Source organism: Danio rerio, chromosome 14 (genome assembly GCF_052040795.2).
Source record: "Danio rerio strain M-AB ecotype USA chromosome 14, GRCz13ab, whole genome shotgun sequence".
NCBI classification, from domain to species: Eukaryota; Metazoa; Chordata; class Actinopteri; order Cypriniformes; family Danionidae; genus Danio; species Danio rerio.
In genome coordinates, this window is record NC_141034.1 from 958,510 (window position 1) to 970,648 (window position 12,139).

General features: G+C 37.6%; 1 protein-coding gene across 3 annotated transcripts in view; it reads left to right on the plus strand.

The window, feature by feature from the left end:
• ints10 (integrator complex subunit 10) overlaps positions 1-12,139 on the plus strand; it is a 41,032-nt gene that overhangs the window by 27,126 nt on the left and 1,767 nt on the right. For 2 of the 3 annotated variants that reach the window (NM_001441952.1, NM_212639.3), the window contains 13 exon segments: positions 168-307; positions 1,151-1,232; positions 1,326-1,466; positions 2,739-2,910; positions 3,121-3,290; positions 3,917-4,047; positions 4,208-4,361; positions 4,945-5,027; positions 5,590-5,760; positions 6,008-6,116; positions 7,271-7,350; positions 7,432-7,594; positions 7,957-8,050. In NM_001441952.1, coding sequence (NP_001428881.1) covers positions 168-307; positions 1,151-1,232; positions 1,326-1,466; positions 2,739-2,910; positions 3,121-3,290; positions 3,917-4,047; positions 4,208-4,361; positions 4,945-5,027; positions 5,590-5,760; positions 6,008-6,116; positions 7,271-7,350; positions 7,432-7,594; positions 7,957-8,050 — 1,690 coding nt within the window. 3 annotated transcript variants of the gene reach the window in all.

The following is a 12,139-nucleotide window of genomic DNA, read 5'->3' on the forward strand; positions in this document are numbered from 1 at the left end:
ATAGACTTATCATAGTATTTTAATGCATTTAGCTTATATTCGCTGTGCTTCTTTGTAATATTATAGTTTAGATTTTTTTAGATGCTTTATTTTTTACTCACTTGACTTTTTATTTTGATTTAATTGTGTTTGTGTCTGTATATATGCATGTCTGTCTGTGTGCGCAGGTGTGTTTGAGACTCTTCCAGGGCAGGTTCAGTGTAAGATGCTCCTGAAGGCCACAGAACAGTGTTTCAACACACTGGAGAAGGCAGAGATGCTGCTGCTGCTACTCAAGAGGTTCCCGGAGTCTGTGGTGCAGCACGGGGTCAGTCATACACACACACACACACACACACACACACACACACACACACTCAGGCAGATAGGCAGAGACAAACACAGAAAAACACACACTCAATCTTACTCTCTGTCTCAAACTCACACACACACACACACACACACACACTTAATCTCACTCACTCATTCTCTCTCTCTCAATTAAATAGTTCCTTTTTTGGCATGACAAATGTTACAAATGTATTGCCAAAGCAGTTATAAAATTAATAGAACGTAAACAGTAGTAGTAGTAGTGGTAAAAAAAAAACTATATATACAAATAAAAATGAAAAAAATATAAATAATCTATCATATTATTCTGTATATCAAATTATTAATCAATATATCACATTATTATTCAATATATAATCATTCATATCATATTATTAATTTATAACAATAAAAATAATAATTGATCAAAACAAACTGTGCATTTAACAATCAACATTTTGAGGATAAAACAGCAATAATAATCAGTATATTTGCAATGATTCATTTCTGATAATCTAGATTACAATAATTAAGCTGTTATAATTGTATTTATAATAAATAAGTAATTATAATTTAACTAATATAATTGTGTTAAATAATTATCTCCTTTATTTCTGTGTATAACAGCAGTGGATAATTGAGCGGCTTCGCTGTTATTGTCAATAGTCTTATAGTCAGTCCATATTTTAAGTATTTAGTTTACTTTATTAATTTTAAAGAGAAATATCTCCACACATTTAATATAAATATATAAACTATATAAATATATAAATTGATATTTACATATTTTTAACTGTTTGTTTTAAATAAAAATCCTCTGGCCCCTTGACCTCTCTCCCAGGTCAGTCTAGGAGAGTCTTTACTAGAGGCGGAGTCTGTGGAGGATCTGGAGACGCCCGTCAACTGTTTCAGGAAGCTGTTCGGTACATGTTTATCATTTACTTGTTATTTTATTGTAAAATATCTTTGTGCAAAATATGAAAAACCTGAATTTGTCGTTTTCCTCTGTTTGTCAGTGTGTGACGTTCTGCCGCTGATCCTCAACAATCCAGAGATGTGTCTTCCTGTCAGTCTGCTCTATAAATACTTGCACAAAGCAGCAGAGTTTTACATCTGTTATGTCACGCGGGAGCCGTCGGCGGATGGACAGATGCAGGGTGAGAGAGTCAATATATCTGTCTGTCTTTTTCATGTTGTTATTAATTCCTGCAGTCTTTACTATGGTGTAAATAAAAATGATTTTACTAAATTATATTTATTAATAATATTTGAATGTAAATGCTATATATTATTAAATATATTTAAATGATATTTAAATGTAATGTCTTTTAAATTTGATGAAGTTTAATATTATCTTTAAATAAAAATAATTTAAATAATAATAATAATAATAATTTATTATTAATTATTAAAGTTAAATTAAAATATATAAAAATATATTTTACAAAATTGTAATTAAACAATATTTAGATATAAATACTATTTAATATATTTAAATAATATTTAAATTTAAATATTATTTTAAAAAAGTGTAAATGAAAAATAATTTAAATTAATAATAATAAAAATAATATTAATAATAAAGTTAAATAAAATATATAAATTAATCTTTAACAAAATTATAATTTAATAAATGTAATAATATTTAAAGGCAAATACTATTTAATATTTTAAATAATATTTCCATTGAATTATATTTACTAATAAAAATGAAAGTTTAATAATGCAAAAGTGTAAATGATAAATAATTTACGTTAATAATAATAATTAATAAAATAAAAAAATATTTTACCAATTATAATTTAATAAACGTAGAAATATTTTAATTAAAATACTACTTAATATTATATTTAAACTTCATTATATTTAATCTTTTAAATGTAATAATATTTAATAATAAAAATAATAAATTATTTAAATTAATAATAATAATAATTATAGCAATAATAAAGTTAAATTAAAATGTATAAAAATATATATTTTACAAAATTATAATTAAGCAATATTTGGATATAAATGCTATTTAATATATTTAAATAATATTTAAATTTAATTATATTCAATAATAAAATAGTTTAAATGATAAATAATTTAAATTAATAATAGTAATAATAATAATAATAAAGTTAAATAAAAATATATTTTACAAATTATAATTTAATACATGTAGAAATATTTAAATTAAAAAACAAATTTATATAATATGTAAACAATCTTTGAATGTATTAATATTTAATAATAAAAAATAAAAAGTTTAATAATTATTAGAGAAAGTTTTAAATAATAAATAATTTTTTACTCTATTTTGAAATGCCTACAAATTATTATTAGGCATGTTCATCATCACAATATACTGAATTATTGAGTATCAGCATATGTCTGCCGTCTTTCTGTATGTCTGTATAAAAATCATGTCTGTAATTGGTCAGGCTCACAGGAAGTGGGCGGTCTGAAGTCTCCAGGACGTGGGAGGGGCCAACGTTCTGTGATTGATGGGCTGTCAGAGAAGGCGTCCGTGGTGACGGAGCCGTGGGATAGGCTGCTGGAGATGGTGGGCGTGGTCGGCTCGCTCTGTGATTGGCAGGGAGAGAAAGGAAGCCGGTGAGGAGAATTATGCTGGAATGATGTCATAAGGAATGATGCGTCTGAGCAGCTCTCACTCTCTGTGTGTGGTGTCTGCATGCTTTGTGTATGGTGTGTGTGTTGTGTTTGCCTGTATTGATACTTGTATGTGTGTGTTATGTATGTTTGTATGTATGTATATTTATATATATGTGTGTGTGTGTGTGTGTGTGTGTGTGTGTGTTTTAGGTCGTACGCAGAGCTCCTGCAGCGTGTGTCAGATCTCTGCAGGTTTTTGTCAGCTGCAGACACAGACGGTTTCTCTCGCTGCTGCAGTCAGATCGTCAGCTGCTGCACGCTGGTGCTGTTTCACTGCGCCTTCCACTACGTCTCCGCAGTACAGCCCTCACTGTTCCAGGGTCAGTTTCCGTGTGTGTGGCATCTCTGCCGTACATATATATTTAAGGGAGCTCAAATTAATATCTACACTCACCGGCCACTTTATTAGGTACACCTCACTAGGACCCCTTTTGCCTTCAGATCTGCCTTAATCCTTGGTGTTGTAGATTCAGCAAGCTACTGGAAATATTCCTCAGAGATTTTGCTCCATGTTGACATGATAGCATCACACAGTTGCTGCAGATTTGTCGGCTGCACATCCATGATGCCAATCTCCCGTTCCACCACATCCCAAAGCTGCTCTATTGGATTGAGCTCTGGTGACTGTGGAGGCCATTTGAGTACAGTGAACTCCTCGTCATGTTCATCAGTCTGAGATGATTGAGCTTTATGACATGGTGTGTTATCCTGCTGGAAGTAGCCATCAGAAGATGGAGACACTGTGCTCATGATGGGATGGGCATGGTCAGCAGCAATAGGTTAGGTGTACCTAATAAAGTGGCCGGTATGTTTAATATCTATTTAATATCTGTAATATATATGTATATCTAACTGTAAATAAACATTTCGTCAAATGTATGTATGCATGCATGTGTGTATTTATTTAAGCATATATATATATATGTAAACGTGTGTGTAATATCAGGTCACTCGTCTCTGAGTTCGGGTCCATGGGTTCTGCTGGAGGATCTGTCCAGTGTTTACGCTGACGTTGAAGTGGAGAGAAAACACACACACAAGAAACGCAAGCTGACTGACGGACGAGAGAAGACCATGGTGGGTCTCAAAGGGCCAATCATGACAGCCCGTTCACACCAACACATCAACTATGAAGAGAACGATGAAGATAGAGCTGTTAAAATGATGAGTGTTAAAGAACAGCGCAGTTTACAGTGTGTGTATGCTTGTGTGTATGCTTGCATGTGTGTGCGTGCAGAGCTCTGATGATGAGGACGTGTTGGCCAAAGGCAGAGGGCGGCACATTGTGGTCAGCAAGTCGGAGATGTTGAACTGGGCCGAGACGTTGGATCACTTCCGCACGGCCAGAGAGAGCTGGGATCTGCTGCACTCACACCCGAGCCTGGAGGCCGGTCAGTCTGCAGTGCACACACCAGGGCTGCATTCCAAATCACACCCTACACCCTCAGTCACTAGTACCTACACTAGCCCACTAATATACTCTACCTAAACAGACAGCCACCTAAAAATGAAACTTCTGTCATCAAATTCACCTGTTTGAGTTTCTCTCTTCTGTTGAACACAAAAGAAGATACTTAGAAAAATGTTAGAAACCTGTAACCATTGACTTGTATTGTATCTGTTTAGTGCTGTATCTCTTCCAGACTTTGCCATATGTTGTTTAGAAAGTTGAGGTACGCTGTGGTCAGATGCATGCAAACTCTCGCAGTGCATTATGGGTATTTTATAGCCATTGAGTGCACATGGGTTGTTCATTCATTTTTGCAGTGCATTGTGGGATTGATTGAGTGCACTTAAGAGCATCCACTATGGTTTCAGACACCATTAGAAAAGGTTGATCCCTTAATAGTGCACTATTTAAGGGTATAGGGGCTGATTTTCAGATAGAGACCAGATTAAACAGCAGGACACACACACACACACACACACACATGCGCACACACTATTAAACTGTGTGTTGTTGGTTTATTCCAGAGTTTGCGAAGATCTGCTCAGCGTGGAAAACTGAGATGTGGCTGTGGTTTCGCATTTTCCTCACAGATATGATCATCTATCAGGTATGAATGATTCGGTTCATTAACTGATTGACTAATAACTGAATGTTTTTGTAATGTTCTTGCAACGTTGATAGGAAACGTTTTCTTAGAAAATTAGTGTAATGTAGATGAAATAACGTTCTGAGAGCTTTAATATAACTATGCTAATGCTTATGCTAATTATAATGCTTCTCACTTAGGGCTGCTGTTTATGCTAATGAGATGGAGAGATGGGCACTAGTGGGCGGGGCTTTCCCCCTCTGATGACACGTACAAAGGGAGAATGTCAATCAAAGTGCTTCATCATCAAGTCTGATTAGAACAAACACAATTAATACATGTTGAGCATTAGAGGCTGAAGATTGGACTGCTGACACACAACTGGGGTTAAACCTTGCATAAATATGATTTTTGCATAATAGATGCCCTTCATTGTTAAAAAAATGCCTGTGGTTTCAGTTTCTGTTGTGGATGATAAACCCAATTCACTTTGTTTTTTAGTATGAAGACGTCTCACTGCTGGCATGGCTTTAAATAATACAAACTAACTGTCTGTGTGTGTTTTTGTCTGTGTGTTTTCCAGGGTCAGTACCGTAAGGCTCTGTCCAGTCTGGCTCTGATGTCATCACTGCAGCTCCAGCAGAACCAAAACCAGAACCAGAACTCCCTGCAGACCGGCTCCAGCTCCAGCCTGGAGAACCACAGAGCCGTCATCCAGCAGGCCTCGTGTCACTACGCTCTGGGGGAGTACAGGGTAACACACACACGCTCACACATGCTCACCTTCACACATGCACGCTCACCTTTCTATACACAAACACACACAAGTACACACACTCACAATAACACATACACAATCACATCGATAAACACAAACACACACACACAAACAAATACAATAACAACAACAAATGCTCAAACACACACACATGAACAGACAGATAGACACCCATGCACACACACACACACACACACACAGCTGACGGTGTTGTGTTCTTCAGCTGGCATGTGAGAAGCTCCTAGAGACCGTTGGGGGTTTGTTACCGCAGAATCAGGAGTTTGTGAAGAGCAGCGACGAGCAGCGCAAACCCCGCAGCAAGACCAGGAGAGGTGACAATACTGTCATAATAATACTATTGTGCTTATATTAACAAGATCTGGCAACACAGAAGAGCAGAGGCTGCAGCAGCTAGAGCTCAAGGACATGAATTTAGGTGCTTCATCAAAAATACACCTTTGTTGTAAATAAATGCCCTCTAGTGGACAAAATAACATACTGTGCCTGTAACGCTGCCAGTATTTGTATTAAAACAAGTCAAATGACGTGTATAATAGCTACATCTGGCAACACAGAAGAACAGGCTGCAGCAGCGCCCTCTAGAACTCAGGGACAGGAATGTAAATGCATCATGAACATACGCCTTTGTTTGTTGTGAATAAATGCCCTCTAGTAGACAAAATGGCATACCGTTCCTTTAATAATGTCAGTTCAAGTATTAAAAACATGTCGAAATACATAATGCTTAAAATAACTAGATCTGGCCACACAGCTGACAGCTCCATCTAGATCTCAGAGACATGAATTTAAGTGCATCATCAAATTACGCCTTTGTTTGTTGTGAATACACACCCTCTAGTGGACAAAAGGACAAACTGTTTCTTTAATGCTGTCAGTATTAGTATTAAAAACAAGTCAAATGACGTGTATAATAGCTACATCTGGCAACACAGAAGAAAAGGCTGCAGCAGCGCCCACTAGAGCTCAGGGAAAGAAATGTAGATGCATCATGAAAATACGCCTTTGTTGTGATTACATGCCTTCTAGTGGACAAAATTACATACTGTTCCTTTAATGTCAGTTCAAGTATTAAAGACTGACAACACAGCTGACAGCTCCTTCTAGATCTCAGAGGCATGAACCTAAGTGCATCGTCAAAATACACCTTTGTTTGTTGCGGTTAAATGCCCTCTAGTAGACAAAATGGCATACCGTTCCTTTAATAATGTCAGTTCAAGTATTAAAAACATGTCAAAATACATAATGCTTAAAATAACTAGATCTGGCAACACAGCTGACAGCTCCATCTAGATCTCAGAGACATGAACCGAAGTGGATCATCAAATTACGCCTTTGTTTGTTGCGAATACTCCCTCTAGTGGATAAAGTGACATACTGCGCCTCCTTTAATATTCATTAGCTATTGGTTATTTACCTTAACAGGAATATGGTAATCACTCTTTCTCTCTCTCTCCATTGTTTCTAGGTAATGACCTGAGGCTCGTCCCCTGCACCAGTAAATCCATCCTCCCCTTCTGTCTTCAGCTCATGCTGGCCTGTTTTAAAGTAACGTTTCACCTCACAGATGTGTTCATTTGACCTCTCTTACTCCAGCATGGGTTCATAATGCGTGTGTTTCTCTCCAAGCTGAGGGCTTTCACGGACAACAGGGACGACCTGGCTCTCGGCCATGTGATCGTGCTGCTGCAGTTTGATTGGCCGCAGGGTGAAAGTCTCTTCTTGAAGGCGGTGGATAAGATCTGTCAGCAGGGCAGCTTCCAGTACGAGAACTTCTTCAACTACGTCACCAGTATCCTTCAAATCTGTGTCGGAAAACCACTATTTTCCTCACATGACTATTGATGAAACACTTTGATTGACGTTCTCGGGGGAAAGCCCCGCCCACTAGTGCCTATCTCACCATCTCATTAGCATATACAGCAGCCCTGAGTGAGAAGCAGCCGTCTGTCCATTCGCCATTAGAGTGTTTGAGCTGCTGAAGATCATGTCAGCATAGACTAAGAGGATTATAGATGTGGAGTTCTAGATTGATATAGATTAATATACTATATATAAATTGTACCAGATGTGCCTCCTGATGTGTTTATTTATAATGAATAAATAAATATATAATCATGCAAAGGTTAGCTCTTAACCCGATTCCTCCACCAGACATCGACATGCTGGAAGAGTTTGCTTACCTGCGCACCACTGAAGGGGGGCGTGTCCAGCTTGAGCTACTACCCAATCAAGGGATGCTGATCAAGTAAGTCCCGCCCCCATCAGCAGCCTGTGGAGAAGTGATCATCTACGGTCTCTCCCTCCTTTCCTCCTTTCTTTCTCTCCTTTTCTTTTGGACGCGACGCAGAAAAGCTGCGGTTTTAGATGAGTGACTATAAGCTGGTTTTGCTTGATGCATTTTCCTTACCCTGCTTTCTGATTGGCTCATTAGTGCTCCGGACGCTTCTGAAAGCTCTCAGCTGGCGTTTCTGAAGGGTTTTATCACGGGCTGATATTGTGTCGTTTATTTTAAAAGGAAGCTCTCTGTAATGTTGAATCAAGTGCGTCTCTTTAAAAATACTCTGCTAGCTTATTATAATTGACCTACTAATATAATTATTGCATAAATCTATTGGGTGTAACGGATCATGGTTGACCTGTGGATCACAACAATGTTCGAAACACATGTGACCCACTAATTAATACATTGTTTTACTGACGGAGTAATCCTAAATTTGTAGCAATCGCAGAGAGATCGCTTCTCATGCCATTTAAATCACGTGTATGGAAACATTCAGGCTTTCCTGTAAAATATAATGATGCTGGAAGAAGTTGTGGTGGGTTTCTCAGGTTATTAAAGGTGTTTTCTGTCACTACTTGTTTAGCCTGCATTAACGCATTCAGTGGAAGCTGCAGGATTAATCATTGAAAGATCGGGATCTCAACACCCACGCAACATCAATTATAAATGATGGTGGTTCGCATATGTTTATTAATCCTCCAATCGTGGCATTCAAATCTGAAAATGCAAAAATCAAGAAAGAGATAGAGTCTTTAATGTTTTGAGTTAGGGATGAAGTTACAAACAGTCAATGAACACAGAAGTACTGGGAGAACAGCTTATAGTTTAGATAAACCGCTGACGTTTATTGTAAAGTTTAACATCACCGTCATGTGCATTTAACTTCATTTAAATAAATTTTTAATTTAACTTAATTTAATTTAACATTTTACTTTATTTAAATCACCATCTAATGTATTTAATGATGCTTAAGAAGGAAGTTGTTGGCAGCAATTACATTATTAAACCAATAGGTGGCGACAAACAGCCATCAAAAATACGCCACTGAATAATCCTTCAAATTTGATCATCTAGCAATGAAACGTGAAGATTTATGAGTGAATAACTGAATCATTTATCGAAGATGAGGCTAAAATATATGTGTTGTAGAAATGATAAATGTCAGATTTCTACATTTAGTGTTGTCAGCAACAGTAGTAACAGGGAATTTTTCACAACACTGAATATTTTAGTTTGTTTTTATTCAGCTGATTTGTTTCTCCATTTTATTTTTAATAAAATCACAGCTTCTCAGTTCTGTTTATTAAAACCAAGAGTATCTTCCAGTACGGTGCCAATGGCGTAGTGGAAAGTGCACTGTCACGTGCACTCCGGTGTTCACGGCGACCCGAGTTTGATTCCCGCCTTGAGGTCCTATGCCAATCCTTCCTTTCTCTCTGCTCCCCACACTGTCCTGTCAATTCTCTATACTGTCCTGTCAAATAAAAGGTGAAAACCCCTAAAAAATAATTATAAAAAAAGTCTCTTGCAGTGCTGTTTCTGTAATAAATGGGAAGCAAATTACATTTCCTGTTTTCAGCAACAGGGAATTTTCACAGCACTGAATATTTAAGTTTGTTTTTATTCAGCTGATTATTTCTTCATTTTATTTGTAATTAAATTACAGGCTCTCAGTTCTGTTTGTTAAAACCAAAAGTGTCTTGCAGAGCTGCTTCTGTAATAAATGGAAAGCAAATTACATTTGTCCCCCCACACCTCCCCCTTTTGGCTGATCCGAAAAATGGTACGATCTGTGACTAAAGAACACTAAAGGTCCGTTACACCTATATAAATATAGTATAAAAGCAATAACTGATGCTGTAACAGTGCAGTAACACCATCTACTTCTCCATACGATTCCTTTATTCTGGGAATTTGTTGTAGTTTTTTTAATATACAACCCAAAATAACGAAAACTAAATGTTGTAGGGGTGTTTATATTTATTATACAGCTAACATTCAGTACAATATTTTCTGAAGATTTTTATCTTCAGAATCGTGAACTAATAGTAAAAGTATAAACATAAATGTTTAGTTATATAATTAGTGTCAGGGTTAGTTTCTGATTTAGCATCATTCTTTGATTATTTATTTATTATTTATTTATTAGTTGTGTATACTTTTATATTCTTCTTCTTTGCTCTTGTTTTTATTGTACAGTGTCCTTGAATTGCCAGAAAGACGGCTTTAAATGAAATATATTATTATTATTATTAAGACGAGACGCAGAGCAGCATTCCAATGAAATGATGACCTCATAATGTTGACTGACCAATCACAATCCGGTTCTTCATAGTGCTGCAGTAGTAAACCAGTTGCTCGGGTGTTTTTGGGAGTAAATGGTAAAGATATTCAATATAAAGTCGTTTTTTTGGGAGTAAGTCCTGCTGACGGAGCGAGGATGAGTTCAGCTCTGTCACTGGAGCTGCTGATTGAATGGTGTTTGCTGTCTGTAGGAACCCTAGCCCCGCCCTGGGGGTGGAGCTAAACACCCTGCTGCTGCCAGGGGCTCAGAAGGCTGACAGGTACCCCGCCCCCATCATTGACACCCTGCCCCCAATCCTCCCAGCCTGCTCATGCGTTTACATTCTCCTCCTCTTATTTCCATCACCGCGTTTTCATTCCGTTCCAGCATTTTCATTTTGCAAGACTGTGTTGGTGTTGTCACTCGGCTCCGTTTACGTTGTGTTTTACTCAAACTGATGCAAATGAAGAATGTTTATTGTTTGTGTTTGTTTATTTCAATTGCAGAGTTTTACATTTATGAGTGAGTGAACCTCACAGAAAATATCAAGAAGGGTCTGGCTCATCTAAATCCCACAACTGAAACAAAATGGTGCATAAATTAATGCAGATTTTGCTTAAAGTAAATTTAACTCGAGAGGCAAATCTATACATGAAAGCAGAATTATTTTGTGAATATTATTGAATCTGGTTTTAATGTTAGAAAGTAAAATGTGTTATAGATGTATTCCAAAACAAGTCTTATTTTTATACAGCAGAATATAAATTTATTTAAAATTTGGCAAAAATAATTTCTTTTGCATATTTGAGGAAGAAGTGCATAGTTTCATGTCTTGTTAACATTTGCAAGATCAGTTGTGGAAATATAAGAGCAATATCACACGAGTAGCCGTGTGATGTGGCTGTATATCGGTACTGGAGGGAGGCGTGCGTTGGCTGATGGCCTTAGAACCACTTATGCTGTGTTCACACGAGACGCGGAACGCGCGTATAAATCGCGCTATTCGCGCGTAAATAGCCACGTGAACATTTGAGTTTACTCGCTTCATTCGCGCGTCAAATCCGCTTCATTCGCTTGTCAAATTCACTTCAGAACAGACACGGGTTCGCGTGATGGGCAGGGCTTCTGTCTGCCTGGTGACTGTAGCTTCGTTGCTAAATGGCTAACATGGATTTTATGAAGAAAGTAACAGTGTTTATGTGCATTATGAAGGCTGATAAACAGCATCGATATGTTTAGCACCGTGTCTGAGTCCACTACATCCTTTCAGAGGTGCATCCAGCTCTGTGAGCTCATAAACTCCTCCAGAAACTGAACCTGGATGACGGAGGCTTTCAGCGGTGCTTCTGACTGAGCCCAGCCCAGTTTGATGAACTGACAGGTTCTACGTCACAATCATGCCCCCACAAGAGCAAGCTCCTGATTGGTTAACGCGGCGCGAATGTCCGCTGAAGTTCAGATTTTCAAATTCGAGTGATTCGCGCAAAACGCGCATAACGCTTAATTCGCGCCGCGCCATTCAAACTGCGCCATTTGCGCAATTCGCGTCATTCGCACCGCAGGATGTCTATTTACGCGTTTGCATTGACTTAACATGTAAATCACTCGCGCTTGACGCGCGTTCCGCATCTGGTGTGAACGCAGCATAAGTGTCCAGCCAGTGCCGATATACAGCCATATTGCACTGCTGCTCATGTAATAATATCAAGCACAGAGAGTCTAAAAAACCCTTTTGTAAGAGGAACTACTTTCCTCCGCTGTTCATTCAC